This window comes from Salmo trutta, chromosome 22, assembly GCF_901001165.1.
Source record: "Salmo trutta chromosome 22, fSalTru1.1, whole genome shotgun sequence".
Taxonomy (NCBI): domain Eukaryota; kingdom Metazoa; phylum Chordata; class Actinopteri; order Salmoniformes; family Salmonidae; genus Salmo; species Salmo trutta.
In genome coordinates, this window is record NC_042978.1 from 39,850,965 (window position 1) to 39,875,311 (window position 24,347).

General features: G+C 47.9%; 1 protein-coding gene and 1 long non-coding RNA gene across 3 annotated transcripts in view; both read right to left on the bottom strand.

The window, feature by feature from the left end:
- The window catches only part of cachd1 (cache domain containing 1), a 61,647-nt gene that overhangs the window by 15,999 nt on the left and 21,301 nt on the right, over positions 1-24,347 (bottom strand). Inside the window, exons 5-12 of the mRNA XM_029707975.1 lie at positions 23,322-23,555; positions 22,792-22,941; positions 20,397-20,520; positions 20,055-20,172; positions 8,855-9,023; positions 8,598-8,740; positions 5,072-5,253; positions 4,596-4,706 (exon numbers count right to left, since the gene is read on the bottom strand). Of these exons, the coding sequence (XP_029563835.1) occupies positions 4,596-4,706; positions 5,072-5,253; positions 8,598-8,740; positions 8,855-9,023; positions 20,055-20,172; positions 20,397-20,520; positions 22,792-22,941; positions 23,322-23,555 (1,231 nt within the window). The remainder of the gene's footprint in view (positions 1-4,595; positions 4,707-5,071; positions 5,254-8,597; positions 8,741-8,854; positions 9,024-20,054; positions 20,173-20,396; positions 20,521-22,791; positions 22,942-23,321; positions 23,556-24,347) is intronic.
- LOC115158723 (uncharacterized) lies at positions 102-2,592 on the bottom strand. 2 transcript variants are annotated; one of them, XR_003868714.1, is made up of 3 exons: positions 2,572-2,592; positions 1,454-2,192; positions 102-1,312 (listed from the first exon to the last, which is right to left on the bottom strand). It is a non-coding gene; the product is annotated as an uncharacterized LOC115158723 (long non-coding RNA). The 2 variants fall into 2 exon arrangements; XR_003868713.1 differs by lacking the exon at positions 2,572-2,592 and adding an exon at positions 2,234-2,294.

Below are 24,347 nucleotides of genomic sequence, written 5' to 3' on the forward strand. Positions count from 1 at the left end.
AGAGTCTCGGTATACTACAGACGCCACAGGACATGCTCACCGGGGCAGAACCAACACCAACACACTGAGCCTGCCTTATCAGAGCTGTGTGTGTGTGTGTATTGTATCTTAATCCACAGCCTGTGTGTTCCAGTTGTTGGTGATTGCCTCCCGTCTACAGCCTCCTCTGAGATGAACCAGTAATGTTGTAACAGTAGTCAGCAGGCACAAGCAGCAGACTGCCAGGGCCACTACACATTCAGATCACAGACTAAATAGGAACATTAGTCTGTCTATTTCCCACTACTTCTTCCTGTTTTGTTCTATGTATTGCTTGTGAAAATGGTATTATGTGGCTCGGTCGGGGGTTTGAGTCCTACTGCGGCCACCCGTACGATGAATGTATGCACGCATGATTAAGTCGTTTTGGATAAAAGTGGCTGCTAAACGGCCAGTTATGAAAAAATAGAAGAGCATAGTATCGTATCATTAAAAATACTAAAGAAACAGAACGTTTCAAATTCAACAGTCCCAAATGAAAATCTCAAAGTGTTTATCAGGTTGCCCTGGTAACTAGACTGGTGTATCACCATACCTCTGTGTGACATAGATACAGTCCAGTCCAACTGGGTTTCTTCCAATCAGAGCCTGGGACTGTGGTTGACCCTTGACCCCTCCTACCTGTAGGTGTGGATGGTGAGGAAGATGGTGTGTTTGTCCTCCTACAGTACCTGGAGGTGTGGAAGGTGAGGAAGATGGTGTGTTTGTCCTCCTACAGTACCTGGAGGTGTGGATGGTGTGTTTGTCCTCCTACAGTACCTGGAGGTGTGGAAGGTGAGGAAGATGGTGTGTTTGTCCTCCTACAGTACCTGGAGGTGTGGATGGTGAGGAAGATGGTGTGTTTGTCCTCCTACAGTACCTGGAGGTGTGGATGGTGTGTTTGTCCTCCTACAGTACCTGGAGGTGTGGATGGTGAGGAAGATGGTGTGTTTGTCCTCCTACAGTACCTGGAGGTGTGGATGGTGAGGAAGATGGTGTGTTTGTCCTCCTACAGTACCTGGAGGTGTGGATGGTGTGTTTGTCCTCCTACAGTACCTGGAGGTGTGGAAGGTGAGGAAGATGGTGTGTTTGTCCTCCTACAGTACCTGGAGGTGTGGATGGTGTGTTTGTCCTCCTACAGTACCTGGAGGTGTGGAAGGTGAGGAAGATGGTGTGTTTGTCCTCCTACAGTACCTGGAGGTGTGGATGGTGAGGAAGATGGTGTGTTTGTCCTCCTACAGTACCTGGAGGTGTGGATGGTGAGGAAGATGGTGTGTTTGTCCTCCTACAGTACCTGGAGGTGTGGAAGATGGTGTGTTTGTCGTCCTACAGTACCTGGAGGTGTGGATGGTGAGGAAGATGGTGTGTTTGTCCTCCTACAGTACCTGGAGGTGTGGATGGTGAGGAAGATGGTGTGTTTGTCCTCCTACAGTACCTGGAGGTGTGGATGGTGAGGAAGATGGTGTGTTTGTCCTCCTACAGTACCTGGAGGTGTGGATGGTGTGGAAGATGGTGTGTTTGTCCTCCTACAGTACCTGGAGGTGTGGATGGTGAGGAAGATGGTGTGTTTGTCCTCCTACAGTACCTGGAGGTGTGGATGGTGTGTTTGTCCTCCTACAGTACCTGGAGGTGTGGAAGGTGAGGAAGATGGTGTGTTTGTCCTCCTACAGTACCTGGAGGTGTGGATGGTGAGGAAGATGGTGTGTTTGTCCTCCTACAGTACCTGGAGGTGTGGATGGTGTGTTTGTCCTCCTACAGTACCTGGAGGTGTGGAAGGTGAGGAAGATGGTGTGTTTGTCCTCCTACAGTACCTGGAGGTGTGGATGGTGTGTTTGTCCTCCTACAGTACCTGGAGGTGTGGATGGTGAGGAAGATGGTGTGTTTGTCCTCCTACAGTACCTGGAGGTGTGGATGGTGTGTTTGTCCTCCTACAGTACCTGGAGGTGTGGAAGGTGAGGAAGATGGTTGTTTGTCCTCCTACAGTACCTGGAGGTGTGGATGGTGTGTTTGTCCTCCTACAGTACCTGGAGGTGTGGAAGGTGAGGAAGATGGTGTGTTTGTCCTCCTACAGTACCTGGAGGTGTGGATGGTGAGGAAGATGGTGTGTTTGTCCTCCTACAGTACCTGGAGGTGTGGATGGTGAGGAAGATGGTGTGTTTGTCCTCCTACAGTACCTGGAGGTGTGGAAGATGGTGTGTTTGTCCTCCTACAGTACCTGGAGGTGTGGATGGTGAGGAAGATGGTGTGTTTGTCCTCCTACAGTACCTGGATGTGTGGATGGTGAGGAAGATGGTGTGTTTGTCTTCCTACAGTACCTGGAGGTGTGGATGGTGAGGAAGATGGTGTGTTTGTCCTCCTACAGTACCTGGAGGTGTGGATGGTGTGGAAGATGGTGTGTTTGTCCTCCTACAGTACCTGGAGGTGTGGATGGTGAGGAAGATGGTGTGTTTGTCCTCCTACAGTACCTGGAGGTGTGGATGGTGTGTTTGTCCTCCTACAGTACCTGGAGGTGTGGAAGGTGAGGAAGATGGTGTGTTTGTCCTCCTACAGTACCTGGAGGTGTGGATGGTGAGGAAGATGGTGTGTTTGTCCTCCTACAGTACCTGGAGGTGTGGATGGTGTGTTTGTCCTCCTACAGTACCTGGAGGTGTGGAAGGTGAGGAAGATGGTGTGTTTGTCCTCCTACAGTACCTGGAGGTGTGGATGGTGTGTTTGTCCTCCTACAGTACCTGGAGGTGTGGATGGTGTGGAAGATGGTGTGTTTGTCCTCCTACAGTACCTGGAGGTGTGGAAGGTGAGGAAGATGGTGTGTTTGTCCTCCTACAGTACCTGGAGGTGTGGATGGTGAGGAAGATGGTGTGTTTGTCCTCCTACAGTACCTGGAGGTGTGGATGGTGAGGAAGATGGTGTGTTTGTCCTCCTACAGTACCTGGAGGTGTGGATGGTGAGGAAGATGGTGTGTTTGTCCTCCTACAGTACCTGGAGGTGTGGATGGTGAGGAAGATGGTGTGTTTGTCCTCCTACAGTACTTGGAGGTGTGGATGGTGTGGAAGATGGTGTGTTTGTCCTCCTACAGTACCTGGAGGTGTGGATGGTGAGGAAGATGGTGTGTTTGTCCTCCTACAGTACCTGGAGGTGTGGATGGTGAGGAAGATGGTGTGTTTGTCCTCCTACAGTACCTGGAGGTGTGCAAGGTGAGGAAGATGGTGTGTTTGTCCTCCTACAGTACCTGGAGGTGTGGATGGTGAGGAAGATGGTGTGTTTGTCCTCCTACAGTACCTGGAGGTGTGGATGGTGTGGAAGATGGTGTGTTTGTCCTCCTACAGTACCTGGAGGTGTGGATGGTGTGTTTGTCCTCCTACAGTACCTGGAGGTGTGGAAGGTGAGGAAGATGGTGTGTTTGTCCTCCTACAGTACCTGGAGGTGTGGATGGTGTGTTTGTCCTCCTACAGTACCTGGAGGTGTGGATGGTGTGGAAGATGGTGTGTTTGTCCTCCTACAGTACCTGGAGGTGTGGAAGGTGAGGAAGATGGTGTGTTTGTCCTCCTACAGTACCTGGAGGTGTGGAAGGTGGTGTGTTTGTCCTCCTACAGTACCTGGAGGTGTGGAAGGTGAGGAAGATGGTGTGTTTGTCCTCCTACAGTACCTGGAGGTGTGGATGGTGAGGAAGATGGTGTGTTTGTCCTCCTACAGTACCTGGAGGTGTGGATGGTGAGGAAGATGGTGTGTTTGTCCTCCTACAGTACCTGGAGGTGTGGAAGATGGTGTGTTTGTCCTCCTACAGTACCTGGAGGTGTGTATGGTGAGGAAGATGGTGTGTTTGTCCTCCTACAGTACCTGGAGGTGTGGATGGTGAGGAAGATGGTGTGTTTGTCCTCCTACAGTACCTGGAGGTGTGGATGGTGAGGAAGATGGTGTGTTTGTCCTCCTACAGTACCTGGAGGTGTGGATGGTGAGGAAGATGGTGTGTTTGTCCTCCTACAGTACCTGGAGGTGTGGATGGTGTGGAAGATGGTGTGTTTGTCCTCCTACAGTACCTGGAGGTGTGGATGGTGAGGAAGATGGTGTGTTTGTCCTCCTACAGTACCTGGAGGTGTGGATGGTGTGTTTGTCCTCCTACAGTACCTGGAGGTGTGGAAGGTGAGGAAGATGGTGTATTTGTCCTCCTACAGTACCTGGAGGTGTGGATGGTGTGTTTGTCCTCCTACAGTACCTGGAGGTGTGGAAGGTGAGGAAGATGGTGTGTTTGTCCTCCTACAGTACCTGGAGGTGTGGATGGTGAGGAAGATGGTGTGTTTGTCCTCCTACAGTACCTGGAGGTGTGGATGGTGTGTTTGTCCTCCTACAGTACCTGGAGGTGTGGAAGGTGAGGAAGATGGTGTGTTTGTCCTCCTACAGTACCTGGAGGTGTGGAAGGTGAGGAAGATGGTGTGTTTGTCCTCCTACAGTACCTGGAGGTGTGGATGGTGTGTTTGTCCTCCTACAGTACCTGGAGGTGTGGATGGTGTGTTTGTCCTCCTACAGTACCTGGAGGTGTGGATGGTGAGGAAGATGGTGTGTTTGTCCTCCTACAGTACCTGGAGGTGTGGATGGTGTGGCTGATGGTGACCACGTATCCGGCCCCACCCACGTCCAGGTATGGCCCGGTGAAGGTGATGAGGCCAGGGTTCGCCACTGCGTGCTGGTACCTGTTTGGGTCAGGGGTTAGAGAGCATGGTAAGTGTGATGGGAAACAAACGCCTTGACACAACATGCTAATTCCACGACAATACATGTGGATACTGTCTACTAACTAAAGGCTGGGAAAAATATTTAACAGATATTGACTGAAACATTTATACTAAAATATATCTGACTACTCCAGACTGTCGTTCAAAATGAAAAGTGTCATGAAGGATTTAGTAGAACTAAGACTGTTCCATAGAAAGTGAATCATTCCAGCCGTAAACAGAAAGCTATGAGAACCGGGCCAAAACACTAGAGCAGGACTCAACTTCCCATCCCTCTCTAGGAGTCTGGAACTACCCCCCCACAACCCCTAAATAAACCTCACCATTGTCTCCGGGTCGGATCGAAGGCTTTGTCCATGAGTGAGCCGGGGTAAATCCGAAGCACTCCATTGGGCGTTGCTATGTAACGGCGCACAATGTAGCAGTTGAGGCTACTCATCTCCATGAGTGTCATCCATTCATCTGTGACGTGACTGGTCGCCATCACCTCGTTCCTGACCGACGACTAGAGGGAGAGAGCGATATAGACACAGAAGAGGAGTTGAGCTCTCTCTTTCATGTAAGGTAGGCCCAGTTCAGGATCTCTCTCACCACATACAGTCTCTCCACCACTCTCTCACCACGTACAGAGTCTCTCAGTCTCTCCACCACTCTCTCACCACATACAGAGTCTCTCAGTCTCACCCCCACTCTCTCACCACATACAGAGTCTCTGTCTCTCCACCACTCTCTCACCACGTACAGAGTCTCTCAGTCTCTCCACCACTCTCTCACCACGTACAGAGTCTCTCCCCCACTCTCTCACCACGTACAGAGTCTCTCAGTCTCTCCCCCACTCTCTCACCACATACAGAGTCTCTCAGTCTCTCCCCCACTCTCTCACCATGTACAGAGAGTCTCTCAGTCTCTCCCCCACTCTCTCACCACATACAGAGTCTCTCAGTCTCTCCACCACATACAGTCTCAGTCTCTCCACCACTCTCTCACCACGTACAGAGAGTCTCTCAGTCTCTCCCCCACTCTCTCACCACATACAGAGTCTCTCAGTCTCTCCCCCACTCTCTCACCACGTACAGAGAGTCTCTCAGTCTCTCCCCCACTCTCTCACCACATACAGAGTCTCTCAGTCTCTCCCCCACTCTCTCACCACGTACAGAGAGTCTCTCAGTCTCTCCACCACTCTCTCACCACGTACAGAGTCTCTCAGTCTCTCCCCCACTCTCTCACCATGTACAGAGTCTCTCAGTCTCTCCCCCACTCTCTCACCATGTACAGAGTCTCTCAGTCTCTCCCCCACTCTCTCACCACGTACAGAGTCTCTCAGTCTCTCCCCTACTCTCTCACCATGTACAGAGTCTCTCAGTCTCTCACCACGTACAGAGTCTCTCAGTCTCTCCCCCACTCTCTCACCACGTACAGAGTCTCTCAGTCTCTCACCACGTACAGAGTCTCTCAGTCTCTCCCCCACTCTCTCACCAAATACAGAGTCTCTCAGTCTCTCCCCCACTTTCTCACCACATACAGAGTCTCTCAGTCTCTCCCCCACTCTCTCACCACATACAGAGTCTCTCAGTCTCTCCCCCACTCTCTCACCACGTACAGTCTCTCAGTCTCTCCCCCACTCTCTCACCACGTACAGAGTCTCTCAGTCTCTCCCCCACTCTCTCACCACGTACAGAGTCTCTCACCACGTACAGAGTCTCTCAGTCTCTCCCCCACTCTCTCACCACGTACAGAGTCTCTCAGTCTCTCCCCCACTCTCTCACCACATACAGAGTCTCTCAGTCTCTCCCCCACTCTCTCACCACGTACAGAGAGTCTCTCAGTCTCTCCCCCACTCTCTCACCACGTACAGAGTCTCAGTCTCTCCACCACTCTCTCACCACGTACAGAGTCTCTCAGTCTCTCCACCACTCTCTCACCACGTACAGAGTCTCTCAGTCTCTCCCCCACTCTCTCACCACAGAGTCTCTCAGTCTCTCCCCCACTCTCTCACCACGTACATAGTCTCTCAGTCTCTCACCACGTACAGAGTCTCTCCCCCACTCTCTCACCACGTACAGAGTCTCTCAGTCTCTCCACCACATACAGTCTGTCTCTCCACCACTCTCTCACCACGTACAAAGAGTCTCTCAGTCTCTCCCCCACTCTCTCACCACGTACAGAGAGTCTCTCAGTCTCTCCCCCACTCTCTCACCACATACAGAGTCTCTCAGTCTCTCCCCCACTCTCTCACCACGTACAGAGAGTCTCTCAGTCTCTCCACCACTCTCTCACCACGTACAGAGTCTCTCAGTCTCTCCCCCACTCTCTCACCATGTACAGAGTCTCTCAGTCTCTCCCCCACTCTCTCACCACGTACAGAGTCTCTCAGTCTCTCCCCTACTCTCTCACCATGTACAGAGTCTCTCAGTCTCTCCCCCACTCTCTCACCACGTACAGAGTCTCTCAGTCTCTCCCCCACTCTCTCACCACGTACAGAGTCTCTCAGTCTCTCACCACGTACAGAGTCTCTCAGTCTCTCACCACATACAGAGTCTCTCAGTCTCTCCCCCACTCTCTCACCACGTAGTCTCTCCCCCACTCTCTCACCACATACAGAGTCTCTCAGTCTCTCCCACACTCTCTCACCACGTACAGAGTCTCTCAGTCTTTCCCCCACTCTCTCACCACGTACAGAGAGTCTCTGTCTCTCCCCCACTCTCTCACCACGTACAGAGTCTCTCAGTCTCTCCCCCACTCTCTCACCACATACAGAGTCTCTCAGTCTCTCCCCCACTCTCTCACCACGTACAGAGTCTCTCAGTCTCTCCCCCACTCTCTCACCACGTAGTCTCTCCCCCACTCTCTCACCACGTACAGAGTCTCTCAGTCTCTCCCCCACTCTCTCACCACATACAGAGTCTCTCAGTCTCTCCACCACTCTCTCACCACATACAGAGTCTCTCAGTCTCTCCCCCACTCTCTCACCACGTACAGAGTCTCTCAGTCTCTCCCACACTCTCTCACCACGTACAGAGTCTCTCAGTCTCTCCCACACTCTCTCACCACGTACAGAGTCTCTCAGTCTCTCCCCCACTCTCTCACCACGTACAGAGTCTCTCAGTCTCTCCCCCACTCTCTCACCATGTACAGAGTCTCTCAGTCTCTCCCCCACTCTCTCACCACGTACAGAGTCTCTCAGTCTCTCCCCCACTCTCTCACCATGTACAGAGTCTCTCAGTCTCTCCCCCACTCTCTCACCACGTAGTCTCTCCCCCACTCTCTCACCACATACAGAGTCTCTCAGTCTCTCCCACACTCTCTCACCATGTACAGAGTCTCTCAGTCTCTCCCCCACTCTCTCACCACGTACAGAGTCTCTCAGTCTCTCCCACACTCTCTCACCATGTACAGAGTCTCTCAGTCTCTCACCACGTACAGAGTCTCTCAGTCTCTCCCCCACCACATACAGAGTCTCTCAGTCTCTCCCCCACTCTCTCACCACGTACAGAGTCTCAGTCTCTCCACCACTCTCCCACCACGTACAGAGTCTCTCAGTCTCTCCCACACTCTCTCACCACATACAGAGTATCTCAGTCTCTCCCACACTCTCTCACCACATACAGAGAGGGGCTAAAAATGCTGTGCACACAAGCTGCTGAAAACATGGAGCTTTTCTCTAGCTTCTCCTAAAAGACAAAGAAGGCAGTGGCGCTAAGAGACTTGAGGGGCAGTTCGGTGTCTTTCTTTTGGTGGCGTTAGCTAGTGTGGTTTGGCTCACAAGTCTTTCCAGAAGATACGTGTTTGATATTAGTTTGGCTTCTCTGTGTTAATGACTGTCAAATGTGATTGTGTGAGTGTGTGTACCTTGAGTCCAGGGTTGGCTATGAGGCGTGTGTTATCACTGAGGTAGGCAGTGTAGTGTTCCACCATGCGTTTGGTCTCTGGTTGGCTCAGGTGTTCGTAGGGCGAGGAGAAACTCCCTGCAGACAGCATCACTGTAGGACTCTCTGACAGAGAGAGAGACAGAGAGGAAAATAGAGACTAAATATAAAGCTCTAAAATCTCTGCCTCAAGCCTAGTTCCTCTCTCACAGTCATTGCCTACATGGCCTCAGGTCTTACCGACAGTGGCCAGCTGTTTGAAGTGCAGACAGGAGCTGGGCTGACCCAGCAGGTCCAGTCGGTGATAGAGCAGCTTGGAGCTGGGAGCAGTGTTCAGGTTCTTCAGGTGTTTCACAGGGATCTCTGGCTGGATGTTCACTATGCACAGGATGAACGACTTGTCCTGGACCTGGGGAGGGATTGAGGGAGAAGATAATGGATGTTTTTGTGTAGGAACTTCTACTTAGAATAGAGTGATACAGAGCAGAGACACAGCTAGAGTCATTTGACTAGTTTTTCACAATCCATTGATAAGTCATGACTGATCCTAACTTGTAAGGGGGAGTTGAGGTTTAGGGCTACCTCTGGAACGAGCTCTGAAAGAGAAAGTGTTTTGGGGGTGGGGGTGGGAGCACTGGGTTTTTCTAAAGGTGACAGATTGGAGATGACTGAGGGAGATGGAGTGAGAGAAGAAGATGCAGTACTGCATTACTTGCTTGTTACATAATGACGAGGGAGTGAGAGAGGGACAGAGGGGAAGGAAGGGAGGGACAGAGGGGAAGGAAGGAAGGGACAGGGGGGAAGTAAGGGAGGGACAGGGGGGAAGGAAGGAAGGGACAGGGGGGAAGTAAGGGAGGGACAGGGGGGAAGTAAGGGAGGGACAGGGGGGAAGTAAGGGAGGGACACAGGGGAAGGAAGGGAGGGACAGAGGGGAAGGAAGGGAGGGACAGAGGGGAAGGAAGGGAGGGACAGAGGGGAAGGAAGGGAGGGACAGAGGGGAAGGAAGGGAGGGACAGAGGGGAAGGAAGGGAGGGACAGAGGGGAAGAAGGGAGGGACAGAGGGGAAGGAAGGGAGGGACAGAGGGGAAGGAAGGGAGGGACAGAGGGGAAGGAAGGGAGGGACAGAGGGGAAGGAAGGGAGGGACAGAGGGGAAGGGAGGGAGGGACAGAGGGGAAGGAAGGGAGGGACAGAGGGGAAGGAAGGGAGGGACAGAGGGGAAGGAAGGGAGGGACAGGGGGGAAGGAAGGGAGGGACAGAGGGGAAGGAAGGAAGGGACAGGGGGGAAGGAAGGAAGGGACAGGGGGAAGGAAGGGAGGGACAGGGGGGAAGAAAGGGAGGGACAGAGGGGAAGGAAGGGAGTGTCGTGTCTTTGGCTATGCCGGATTAAGTGATATGACATGCTAACTTATAAAATTATTTCTCTGTAATTGATATTACCTGATTAAGCTAATCATGTAAATGTAATTAACTAGAAAGTCGGGGCACCACAGAAGAACGTTTATAGAGCTGTTATCCTCTGAATAAACTCTTAAAATACTTAGTAATATTTTACATCAATAGCAGTCAATCTTAACCCGTATGTTGTTTCAGTCTCATCATGAAAGTTGTAATTCTTGGTTATCTGCACGAACCCAGTCTTTACTAAAATCATCCATACATCAATTGTCTTAAAATCATTTATTTACTACACTAAGTAATTAACAGAAAACATACAAACAGTAATTATCGTCACACAGGATTGGTAGGGGAATGTGCCCTACTGGCTAACAAGCATGGCTGGTCTGTTAGACAATGGGTCATAAAACGGTAAGTTGAGAAGTTACACAGAGTTCATTAATATTAACAATTGAAGGCTCACTCATTCGGGAACAATTGTAATATCAATATATATTTACGCTCATGTGTCGTCGGGATTCGTGTTGGAGAGTTTTGTTCTGATGGAGAGTTTGTCAGCGTTCTCTCTCTCTCTCTCGGTTAGAATGGATCGTTCAGAGCGACATTCATGAATGTCGTCATAGAATGGATGTGGTTGGTCTTCGCGTTCGATGATATAATTTACTTAGCTGCAGACTAATAATTAATATCAAAGACTTGTTCTTATTCTGTCGGTCTCGATAGTAAAAGTTAACCACGTGGTATAGTTCACTTTCAGTAGAGTACTTGGCTGGTCAAACCTCTGGGCCAAACTCACGATGGAGTGTAGGCCTGGTCTGTAGAAATGTAAATCAGGGGGTCTTTTATAGTACCCAGAGAACAGGCTTGTCAAATGACGCCTGGTCCTGTATGTGTCCCTGGGGGCGTGCCTATGACTGAGCTAGACTTGGTTACAGAAATATAATTCTATCACATTAACATCAGTACATAGCATCTCAATGTATTACAAATAGCTTTATCCTTAATAATACATTGTATACACCCATGTGGATTCAGTCTCATCGCTGAGGCTATCATGTAGACCGTTTTAGGGTAATATGGCTATATTGTCTCTTCTGAGTATCACAAAATTGTACCAAGCGGATCAGTTCGTAGCTGGAGTCTTCATCAATCTTCCATATCTTCTCCAGAACACACATGTCGCTAGGTTCTCCAATTCTATGAGTTGGAAGAATTTCCTTTGTCTCTCTATGAAACATGTTGTAGTAGATTCTCCTCTTGGAATTTTTACAACCCTGGGTTGGGGGGGAAGGTAGGTTGGGTGATGGTACAAAGGGGAGGGGGTCAACTGTCCTTCCTGTACCCAAAGAGGCCAACGTCATGACATACCCCCCCTGGTGGTTTGGATCTTGTTTATCCTGCAAGTTACAAATCAACATAAAATCATGACCACGTGATGTCCCATTGGTAGATCATCGTTGCAGTCCTCTCTGGTGGTTGAACTTGGTAGGCTCTCTGAAAGCGGAGCCGTCCACCACAAGGATGGGCAGTTGAGGTCCGGTTGGTGATCGCCGATGCGGTCTCCTCTAGTGGCGTACCTTGGTAGGTTCCCTGGAAGCTGTAAAGTACCCCAGGGAGGGCCAGGGGATGTCCTGGTTGTTGATCGCCGTTGCGGCCCCCCCCCTCTGGTGGTTTACCTTGGTAGTCTCTCTGACAGCGGGCATGCCGCCACAAGGATAGGTTGTGGGTGTCCGGATTTGGGGTCGCCGTTCCGGACCCGTCGTCCAGACTGGAAGATCTGGGCAGTAACTTAGGCAGATGTTAACAACGCACACACACTCATGAAATATATATGATTACATTCATTCCCCAATGAGCGGCGTTGTGGCACTAAGTGATGGTTGTATGGGGACTTTGTTTATGGCTCTATCACTTCCTATGTGTCAAAGGAACTGAACCGAAAAGGAATGAAAGCATAAACAAAACAAAAATATACAAAATATAGTTCTCACACAAAAAAAAAAAATCATCTAATTGGACTGTATTCTATATAAGTCCAATGTTCTGGCAAAATGATTATCATGGCATTGTCTCTAATGCCATATCTAGGGTTTTCCTACTTGGTGTGTTGCTTAGGCGCTATCCTAAGTTGATAACTATATGATAAGTCTACAGCTGTAATGCACTAGTTTTGGGCAGTCTACAGGGATGACCTATGGACTTCTGGGAAGAAAACTGGTGAGTGCTGTAGAGTCAAAGGCCTAGAAGTAAATGTTCAACTTTACTAAGGCTGGTATATTGCTTGGGCCCTTAAGTGATCCTAGCATAAATCCTAATTGGATGTTCCGTTGTGCATGTGCGCTTCTGCTTACACAAGCGCGCATGTCAAGGGAAGAAAACCAAGTATCCGGGCAGATTACAACTTGTTCAGAATGAGTCTGACGTAGTCAGGTAATTTTCAGGTCAATGCCTGGAGGTCAGTCAGAATTGGTGTCAAGGGAGTCTGTAGTAGTTTTTCTACAAGTCACTGTTTCTTCCACTTTTGTAGTGGCGATAGGTATGAAGTCTATTTCATAGCTATGTTATCCACGGAGGAGCTAACCTCACGACGGAAGTACTCTTTAAGTATTGGACCAGTCATACGTGGTGTGATCATGGTTCATGACTTCTAATAATTTTCCTCCTGAATGGAGGGTCCTATTTATTAGTGGCATGTGTGTTAACCATTGGAAGAGTGCACTGGAGATTCCCCTCCACGTTTTGCACTCTGAGTGACTCCTATGTCGCTGTTGTCAATGGTAATTTGATTGGTTAAATCGCTAACCTTCTTACTGATTGTAGCTGGACTGACTGTTGCTAGTATTGGTACTGGTACTCAAGGGGACCAGTTATCCTACCGATTTATTCTGAAATATTATCTACCGGAACACATGATTGGAGCATTTTACTAGTTGTATGGTAGTTGAACCTACACATGGCAAAGAATGATTACTGATGCCATTTGTTTTGGAGGTGGACAAGTCCACTGGACTTCCTTTACGACCAGTGTGGTACACCTCAGTACTATCTTAGATGTGTTCTAAGATAATCCCCGTCTAGGGGCCTGTCTGCTCCTCACTGTTCTCATAGGAGAGTTTACAACTAGATTTGATTTATGCTCTGGCGGCCTCGTACGGTGTTGTCCGTAGTCTTGACCCCCCCACCGGCCTCGATGAGGCTCATCATGGGTCTGGGCTACTATTCCCCCCCTTTGTGCCTCGGGACCCCCCCACCAGCGGGTGGTGTTGGTGCCCGATGCGCAAACAAGAAGATCGGACCCTACGTACGAGCTTTCAGCGGCCGCGTTGTTATGAGAATGGCTGTAACCTTTCAACCAAATCTCCTGGTGTTTGTGCTTCAAAACGCTCAGTGGCTGTCGAGGCATGTCAGTCCCCACCGCGTCCGCGTGTGGCAACCTCTTCATTACCTGCGAACTGAGACGAGGATATCGGTCTGTGATATTGCAAAGTGTTTCACCAGTGGGAGTCATCGGGTCAGTTGCTGGACTGACGCCATTAGTGTCATTGTAAGGGGTGACAGTCCCCAACAAAGCGGAAGGTGTATCATCGGAAGCAGAGTATACTATGCGCATCGATGTTTTTCTTGCTGGGACGGCCGCAGTGCTTGCGGAAGTGTCCAAAGGGCAAGAGAAGTTCATCTCAACTACCGTATTGCACGACTGCAAGAAGGAGGGAAGTTGCTCATTCACAGAGACAGCTGGCTCGAAATCATGAAAAGAATGGTCAATCAGGTTGGCTGATGGAATGTGTCGAGATATCGTAATATCTCCATGGATCGGATTTTGTACCAAGAGGTTTCTAAACGTCTTTTTCCCAAGGGGTGCTTTCGACAGATACCCCTAGTGAAGGACTGCGTTGCAGCTAGCGTTAGGGGAAGACAGTGTGGTCAGTGGAGAAGGCACTGTGGCCTGTGACCATACCTGGTTGGTTTTCCAATCCATCAATGGGAGTAACCGATCCATCAAGTCTGCTCCAAGTAGGAGGGTTACAGTTTCGAGGCTGGTAACATACACAGGGTGAACGAGCGATACGTCCTGGAAGTGTAGTTTCAGCATGACTCTCAATGTGAGAGGCGAGGTAGTCTGAGTGACCCCTCGAAGTTTAGTGTCGCATCGTTCCACTTTTAACCAACGTTTAGTTGGCTTCAAAGCCCTTTTGAGATCATCAAACAATGTTTGAGAGATGAGTGATATTGTCGCACCCGAATCAATTAGCGCATGACAAGCTAAGCAGTCCTCCAGGACTGTTTCCAGGTATGGCCGTTTAGATTCGTGGTTAGTGGACATATTCCCCACAAAGTGGAGTGGTCGTTCGCAACGACGTGATGTGCCATGTCTGTTCAAGATGGAAGCAGATTGACTTTTCCGATTTTGAGTGGGCTTGGCTTTAACGAAGCGTTTGACCTTTATCTTCGCAACTTTTGTATCAGAGTCTATAGACAAAGCCCGGGGGCTTGTTTCTTGATCAAGCGGGCCCTGGATAGGGTCTTGAATGAGAGCGGGAGAAATTTGAACTTTAACGTCCTTGCTATGGGTGTTAATTCCTGCGGACCTGGTGTCCGGTAATTCCCCGTCTATTCCTTGTGACTTATCTTTTACCCTTTTCTCAAATTGTTCTCGCTTAAGTTCTTCCCGTAGTGGGACTTCTGGAGAACATTGGTCTACGTTTTGATCGTCCTTCAACCCTTTGTTACCCTTGTGCTCTGACACTTTTTGTGGGTTGGGTGCAGGAACGTAGCGAACGGGTCGATTGTAGCGGTAGTCATGTTCATGGCTACGTACTTTACAGTTATTTCGACCGCGGAGGTTATTGGAATCGTGGTTTCGTGGTAGAAACTGTTGTTGTGCGTCATCTGTCGACGCTCCAATACCTGATAATGCACCCTCTAACTGGAGTCAGTGCTCCTGGTTAAACTTCAAAACTGAGTGGTCAGGGCTCTTAGCGTTGTGAACTTTTGATGCCTCAAAAGCTGTGCTTGCAAGCTCTCTGAGTTGTAAGATAGGCAAGCCAACGTGGGCGGCAGGGCCCAAGTAGGTAATGAAGGTGGGATACATGTTCGACAGAAACATTTGTTTGAATGGTAAAAGCTCTTCCATTCCTGTTTCTGTGAGTAGGCCAAAGTAAGCTGAACGAAGCCTATGATAGTAAGCTTGTGGGTGTTCGTTCCGAGCTTGTTTGACGGTGTTAGCCAGTGAGCTATCGTGTTTGCGAGTCGCAGAACCACTGAATTCTAATTTCAAAGCTGTGGCAAGTTTAGTGTAGTCATTTAGCACGTGTTGCTGTTGTAGACGAATGAACCTTGTCACGTATCTATTTGACGTTCGCTTCAACAGGTAAACCCTGTCAGAACCTGTAGCGTTCGGGTAGCCATCCAACGCATCCTCTATGTCAGCTAGGAACGTCTCAGTATCGTTTGGCTGACCTGGAATGGGGTCAAAGGTGGGGAAATTCTTGACGAGTTTGTCAAGGTATTCCGCGCCAAGCGGGCGGAGAGGGTTGGCTTCATCCTGTGGAGAGATTGGGGCCGAAAGGCCAAGAGAGGAAGCCAAGCCTTGTTGTTGTTGGCCAAGAGGCGCCATATAACTCAGTGCCGAAGGGCAAAGAGGAGAAGACTGAGGGACACATGAGGGAGGCAATGTCTGAAACCTATTGTCTTCACTCCTGTGAGTACAGGGCTCCGGTTGCTTGGATGGGAAGTCGCGCTGTAGAGCGGTACCATTCTGGATTTCCTCCAGATGGTACCTAAGGGTGGAATTCTGCTGCATTGCAGAGTCCACTTGAGCGCTTAGAGTACTGATTTTGGACACGTGAGTGTCACACCTGCTCCTTTCGGTCTCAAACTTATCTGTCATGGTTTGCAGATAGAGGTCTTGAGTACGGAGCGAGAGATTCAGTGATGATATTTCCTCTGCTTGCTTAGAAATCAATATTTCCAACCTCATCACCTGAGTTCTCTCATCATTCATTTGGTCAGCGACTTCAATAAGTTCTGCTGATTTATCATCCAACTTTGTCATTGTGTTCATTAACTGATCGTCTTTGGTCTGCAGCGCTTTGAGGAGCACCGTGTTATTTTGAGTAACATTCAACAAAACAGCATGCATGTTGTCAAGTTGAGCGCTCCTGTTTGTAGATAACTCTTCAGATTTATCTAGTTTGGCGTGGACATCATCGTATTTAGTTTTGGCTAAATCGAGTTGTTCCTGTAGCCTATGATTTTGTTCCTGTAGAAAACGATTTGTTGAAGAGCTTGTGCTTGTTCATCGTCATACGTTTTTGCAATTACATTTAATTGTTCAGTTTTCGAACGCAGTTCCATAGCTAGCAGAATTTTTCCCTTGTCTGCCTTGGTCATTGGTTTCCCGGTTCTCTCCACCTGTCCCTTTATGTCTACCATTACCTGCTCGTGCTTCAGCTGTGCACTGCGGTATTGGACAGATGGCAATCTCGGATGGCAAGACATCAGAGCTAGACTGGAGAGAACCTTTACGAGGCCTGCACCCGATGGTTGATTTTGGAAAACATTGTTGTCTGCTTTTCCACTAATGGCATAATTAGGGTTGTTATCGCTGCTGAGGTCAGAGATCAATCCATTTACGGGTGGAGGTTCACTAATTAGCGGGCGAGTGGGGACCACCCCCTCTGATAGCTTGCACATTATTAGAACATTTGAAAGGAAAAATGTTTTTCCTAATTTTCCAAAATTTGGTTTTGGAACGTGGGGAGCTGCAAAGACGATTTTAATCTATTTATAGACGTTAATGAACCATCAGTACTGTACAGTACTGTGGAAGTTGGGCGTGAATGAATTTGCAAAAGCAAATTGAATTAATCAATGCCAATGATTAGTCCTACCTGGGTAGGCTGTCTGGGTATTAAACTTGAATTACCTGAGAGTTTGCTTCATCCAGGTTAATATGCAAAGTTTAAGTTGTCTCATTTAATTGGAAGAACCTAGAAAGGTATGTTCGACAATTTAACTTATTAAATTGAATGAGACGATTGGTTCCTACAATCTCCATTGATTGGATATCATAAGTGTAAACCGAAGGTCAAATGTTGGGACCCTTCACCACTAGGGTACGCTCCTACCTGGGCTGAGCGTCAGTAAAGGGGTTTTACTGACTGTGCCTTGCTAAAGCAGATTTTACTGATTAATCTATTTAGGATATATCAAACCTGTATAGGCTATCTGGGAATTAACTTTGAATTACCTGAGAGGTTGCTTCATCAAGGTTAATATGCAAAGTTTAAGTTGTCTCATTCAGTTGGAAGAACCTAGAAAGGTATGTTCGACAATTTAACTAAATAAATTGAATGAGGCAATGATACCCAAGCAATTCAGATTGCGGAGTTATCCTAACAGTAATGTAGTTTAAATGTTTAGGGTACATTCACCACTATACTTTCCCTTAAGGCCGAAGCCACATGGGATTCACTCCCGTCAGTAATGGGTTTTACTGACTGTGCCTTGCTAAAGCAGATTTTACTGATTAATCTATTTATGATATATCAAACCTGTATAGGCTATCTGGGAATTAACTTTCAATTAACCTGAGAGCCTTGCTTCATCTAAGTTAAGTTTGGAAAAAGTTAATCATGTCTCATTATGGACGCCCAATCAATTTTGGATATTTTTTAAAAAGATCCACTTGAAAAGGTAAATCTGGCAATTTCACTTGTTAGTTAAATTGAATGAGACGTCATATCCCGTGCTCCACGTTTGAATTTCCCCTAGAGATGTGCTGGCAATTCTTCACCACCAGGGTGCAGAATGATGAAATTTAAACGGAAGTACAAAGGTCGGACTTCCGTCGCGCTACGGATGAATTTTAAACGTGGTACGGAGAGAGGAAATGTTCCCTCTCTGTTAGCTTGCCCGTAATGCTAAGCTATTGCTACTTGGTTCAGAAGTATCCTTCCAAGCACCAAAATAGGATCCTTTCACTTATGGAAAGGGTGGGTTTTCTAGTGACGTCTCACCTTAACCCCATTCAGCATATTCTGCTAGCGTTTCTGCTGACCGGAGCGACACGGTACTAAAATACAGATACGCATACGGTCTGCCCACACTGTCCTAGTGCGGTAGGCAAATTATTCGGCTCGGTTACCGGACAGTTAACTTCTAAATTCTAACCTTACTCTAGAAGTTAATATTTACCGACAGAAATAGTACCGTTTGGCCTAACGGACTAAAACTGGAATTTATTCCTCACTGCTATCGATATAAGACCGGGGCTATTTTAAATAGCTTCTCTCAATGGAAAATGCACAATCACTTTGTTTAGATAGCAGGCTGTTTGTACAATTCTGTTTGCACAATTGATATATAGAATTTCACAGCAAAGTCCAATTCTATCTTAGATTCCTCGCACGGGGGCTCCATATATGTATTATCAAAATGAGCCAACGTGCATTTTAGTTTGAGTCCTCACACGGGGGCACCATATATGTCGTGTCTTTGGCTATGCCGGATTAAGTGATATGACATGCTAACTTATAAAATTATTTCTCTGTAATTGATATTACCTGATTAAGCTAATCATGTAAATGTAATTAACTAGAAAGTCGGGGAACCACAGAAGAACGTTTATAGAGCTGTTATCCTCTGAATAAACTCTTAAAATACTTAGTAATATTTTACATCAATAGCAGTCAATCTTAACCCGTATGTTGTTTCAGTCTCATCATGAAAGTTGTAATTCTTGGTTATCTGCACGAACCCAGTCTTTACTAAAATCATCCATACATCAATTGTCTTAAAATCATTTATTTACTACACTAAGTAATTAACAGAAAACATACAAACAGTAATTATCTTCACACAGGATTGGTAGGGGAATGTGCCCTACTGGCTAACAAGCATGGCTGGTCTGTTAGACAATGGGTCATAAAACGGTAAGTTGAGAAGTTACACAGAGTTCATTAATATTAACAATTGAAGGCTCACTCATTCGGGAACAATTGTAATATCAATATATATTTACGCTCATGTGTCGTCGGGATTCGTGTTGGAGAGTTTTGTTCTGATGGAGAGTTTGTCAGCGTTCTCTCTCTCTCTCTCTCGGTTAGAATGGATCGTTCAGAGCGACATTCATGAATGTCGTCATAGAATGGATGTGGTTGGTCTTCGCGTTCGATGATATAATTTACTTAGCTGCAGACTAATAATTAATATCAAGACTTGTTCTTATTCTGTCGGTCTCGATAGTAAAAGTTAACCACGTGGTATAGTTCACTTTCAGTAGAGTACTTGGCTGGTCAAACCTCTGGGCCAAACTCACGATGGAGTGTAGGCCTGGTCTGTAGAAATGTAAATCAGGGGGTCTTTTATAGTACCCAGAGAACAGGCTTGTCAAATGACGCCTGGTCCTGTATGTGTCCCTGGGGGCGTGCCTATGACTGAGCTAGACTTGGTTACAGAAATATAATTCTATCACATTAACATCAGTACATAGCATCTCAATGTATTACAAATAGCTTTATCCTTAATAATACATTGTATACACCCATGTGGATTCAGTCTCATCGCTGAGGCTATCATGTAGACCGTTTTAGGGTAATATGGCTATATTGTCTCTTCTGAGTATCACAAAATTGTACCAAGCGGATCAGTTCGTAGCTGGAGTCTTCATCAATCTTCCATATCTTCTCCAGAACACACATGTCGCTAGGTTCTCCAATTCTATGAGTTGGAAGAATTTCCTTTGTCTCTCTATGAAACATGTTGTAGTAGATTCTCCTCTTGGAATTTTTACAACCCTGGGTTGGGGGGGAAGGTAGGTTGGGTGATGGTACAAAGGGGAGGGGGTCAACTGTCCTTCCTGTACCCAAAGAGGCCAACGTCATGACAGGAGGGACAGAGGGGAAGAAAGGGAGGGACAGAGGGGAAGGAAGGGAGGGACAGAGGGGAAGGAAGGGAGGGCCAGAGGGGAAGGAAGGGAGGGCCAGAGGGGAAGGAAGGGAGGGAAAAAAGGGACAGACAGACAACAGCAGTGCATCGTACCAGTTTCCATGTGTAGCTGACGTTGTAGACATCCTTGCTGGGGTCTCGGAGGCGGTTGGTGTGCCAGGACAGAGAGGAGTTGGTGGGCACAGCTATTACCTGACTACCCAGGGGCAGACTGGAGGGAGGAACAGGAAGTAGTAGGGTTAAAATTAGCAACACAAGATTGTGCAATACAGTCCGATCACCAAAACACCTCAGACTACAGTATATAAACAAAGATGGCTATGACAATGGGAGTGGATGAAAACATCTTACTACATTACTAGTCTGCCTTGAGTTTCCAGAATCTATACATACTGGTGAAACCCCACCTCTCATTGCCCCCTGACCCTAACTCACCGGAGAATGTTGTCCCGTACCACGGGGAACCCAGGGATGTTCTCATAGTGGATGATGTCAGTATGGAGGGGAGGCTCTGTCATCAGGTAGGGCCGCGTGAGGGACGGGTGCATCAGGGTGTAACCTGGGAAACCAAAAACAACCACATCATCAGAACTGAAAATGCATAATCAATCAATGCCATCAGGGGCTCTTCACAGGAGCAGCCCTTCATGCAGCACCCAGGAGCCCCCAGGGGCCTTGACCCCACCTCACCCCAGGGACGGGCTACTGCTCCTTGGGCAGGGTGAGGCCAGATCACCCATAGACCCCTAGTACTGTGGTCCTGTATCCAGGCAGCCACCAGAGCAGCCACCAGAGCAGCCACCAGAGCAGCCACCAGAGCAGCCACCAACCAGAGCAGCCACCAACCAGAGCAGCCACCAACCAGAGCAGCCACCAACCAGAGCAGCCACCAACCAGAGCAGCCACCAACCAGAGCAGCCACCAACCAGAGCAGCCACCAACCAGAGCAGCCACCAACCAGAGCAGCCACCAACCAGAGCAGCCACCAACCAGAGCAGCCACCAGAGCAGCACTAATAGTAAGCTATGGGAGATCGGAAGCCCTTACGAGGGAGGAGGGAAGGAGGGAGAGAAGGGGGGGTATATTTTAAGTAGGGCAAAGCGACAGAGAGCTAGAGAGACCGAGCGAGCAAGAGCGAGGAGAATCCCTTTTCTCTAACGACAAGGTATCTCTGACCATATCACCTCCATACTACAATAGTCCATTACAGCAGCTCCACTCTCCACTCACCTGTTTATCTTCTGTCTAATTGAGAGTGGCCTATTAGTCAGAACACACATAACGACTTTAACACTCATTAATTATGGTCTGACAATGTAATAAGCACCGTGCAGTAACCGCATGTCATCTGACAACAGACTCATTACAATAACACTACGGCTAACCATTCGAATTGTATCCCAAAATCCCTCTAGGGAGTACAGAGGACATACTGCTGGGCTGACAAAGTTTCATAATAACCCAGTCAATACACATGTCTGAGCATGGCCTTTCCAAACCACCCAAGCAAACATCCTGTTTTAACTTGAAAAGCATATTTTTAAAATGACTCAAACCTTAAGATCTTAAATATGGCTAGCCTGCGTTAACACTAAAGGAAAACCTCAAATGAGAGTGGCAGTGAAGCACTGAGACAAACCCTAACTCTGGCCCAGTCCCTGCCTGTCGGCGCGCCCCTGGCCCAGTCCCTGCCTCTCGGCACGCCCCTGGCCCAGTCCCTGCCTCTCGGCGCGCCCCTGGCCCAGTCCCTGCCTCTCGGCGCGCCCCTGGCCCAGTCCCTGCCTCTCGGCGCGCCCCTGGCCCAGTCCCTGCCTCTCGGCGCGCCCCTGGCCCAGTCCCTGCCTCTCGGCGCGCCCCTGGCCCAGTCCCTGACTCTCAGTGCGCCCCTGTATAATTATGTGCACCAAATAACGTCTACGCCAATCACCAAATAATGCTTTTGGGAACAGTCAATGGAACTGTAACCTACTGTTCAGATGGGTTAAATGGAAACTGAAATCTGGAGACTGACTGTAGGTCTATAAACTCTCACATAGCCTTACTATTAACTCCTGCAGAATTAAACATTTCTTGCAGTGAAATTATGCACCAAATGTAGGCTAAATTTGGACTTGGGAACAGGAGTGGAGAAATGTGCTTTCTTTCTGCATCTTGAGATAGTTGGGTTGTTTTCACAGCTTTCTATTTCCTTACAACTGGTCCAACTGATGTCATTTGGACATTTTGCACAGAAAATTGTTCATGTTTTTCTTCCCAGTCCCTAAACGTCTTTGCTCCACGAAAGAAAATGACACAGGAAAACAACTTTACTGATGTCAACAAAACTGAAGCATTCTATAGATTTATGACATTATTCTGGTGAGCAGGGGTTTATTTAGTCTTCAAGGACAACATATAATGACAGGAGAGAAGCTGCATGTATCGAATTATAGACCAGTTGACTAACAAATATCCTACAAAAAGGTTGGAAATTACAAGCAGAAACATATCTAAATCAGGCCAAAAACATCCTGCACCCCCTAATGGGGTGCAAACTGGTCTTATGCATGCCTAATGACCGGACTCCACCTCCGAGTCAGAGCTAACACTGGCTCCACTATGTCAGACACTGGGTCCAATAGCAGCAGTACTACTGTAGCTCTGGAGTGTAGAGAACTAATGTTATCTTCCCTGGGATGCCCCAGAGAGGCCTACTCTGTCATACAATACTGTGGCCTGGAGAGGAGAGCATAACAGAAGAACTAAAAGGCTGAGACAAGACTTTTGCATGCGAGTTGTTGTCCTCGAGGAGAGTGCAGGGTTAGGGTAAGTGTGGAGGTGTAGGACGCACCTTTGTTGTCTATGAGGAAGGTGTAGGAGGCCAAGGAATCCTGGTAGTAGGTGACGTCCTCTAGAATGTAGGCTAGGTTCACGTCCACCCCAACCACACCCAGCAACAGGTTGCCAAAGTAACAGGGCCGGCTCACCGTCATGATGAAACCTGCAGGGAGAAGACAGATAGTTTTACATGACACTGATTGATCACCAAGAGCCCAAATCAATCTGATCCAGTTTATAATATTTTCTTTACCACTGATTTAGGTTAAGCAGCTTACTGTACATTAGTTCTAACCTTAAACATTATGCGGACATAAGAGCAGAACTGGTCCCAGACCAGACCAAAATGATAAACGGCCATGACCAGTTGTTAGGATCTGGTCCTGTGGTCCTGTGGGGTCCTGGTAGGGCAGGTTGAAGCTGGACAGGTCTATCATCTATTCATTACCACTGATTTAGGATCAGATCACTGTACCTCAGCTCTAACCTTAACCATAATGACTAGAACAGACCAACTGGTCCTCGATCTGTGTCCAAACCCACCGTCTCCCATGGGGTCCTGGTAGGGCAGGCTGAAGCAGGACAGGTCTATCATGCGGTTGGGCAGGTTGATGTAGAAGCGTCCCACGGTGGTCTCCAGGTTACTGAGCTGATTCAGGACCATCATGCTCCCCTTCACCACGGGTAGCGCCGAGCGGTCTGGGACGCCGTACTTCAAAGAGTTCTGCTCCGCTAGGTCACGCAGGAACGCTAGCTCCTTCAGACCCGTCACGCCCTCTGTTGAGGAAGAAGAGAGCAACACAGATGTTTTACAGAAGTTTTGCAGATGCGTTCAAATATATTGGAACCATTGAACGATTCACTTCTTCTTCTAAAATAAGTTGACAATTTCAAAAACTGTGTTCACACATGTATTTCTTTGATTTACAACTGCACAGGACACCCAAAAATACAAAATAAAAACATACACATTGAGATTTTTCAATTCTAAGTGGAAAAATGGCCTTGTTAAATTAATCTAAATGTAATTTAATTTGGTTGGAAGTAGGGCTGTTGTGGTGACCGTATTACCACCGCACCGGTGGTCACGAGTCATGAAGGCAGTCAAATTCAACGTGGCCTAGGTTCACGTCCACGTTTAGTCGCGGTAATTAGGCTTCTCCAAGTTATGATGCTGCTGCTGGTCATTGGTAGCCCACCAAACTCGCTAACTGCCTGGTATTCAGCACTATTTCCCTCTAATCCCCCTGACATCAATGCAAATGTTTCTAATCAAACACTTCATGAAAGCCCATGAGCTCATGTTGCACAACATTTCAATAGGCTATGCAATTGCGCAAGAGAACAGAGTGATGGCCTCTACTAAAAAGAGGAGGATCAGCTTTCTATAGGGTAGGCTTACTATATTTATTTCTCATCTTTCCTAATATTAAGCACATTGCTTATATTTACATAGCCTACCTGGCTGGCATGAAAATAAACCATGGGGAACAGCATACTCCATTCGCTATTTAAGTGCATAGATGACATGTATTTTTTCCCGCTGCCCCTGTTTCAATACAGGTGCAT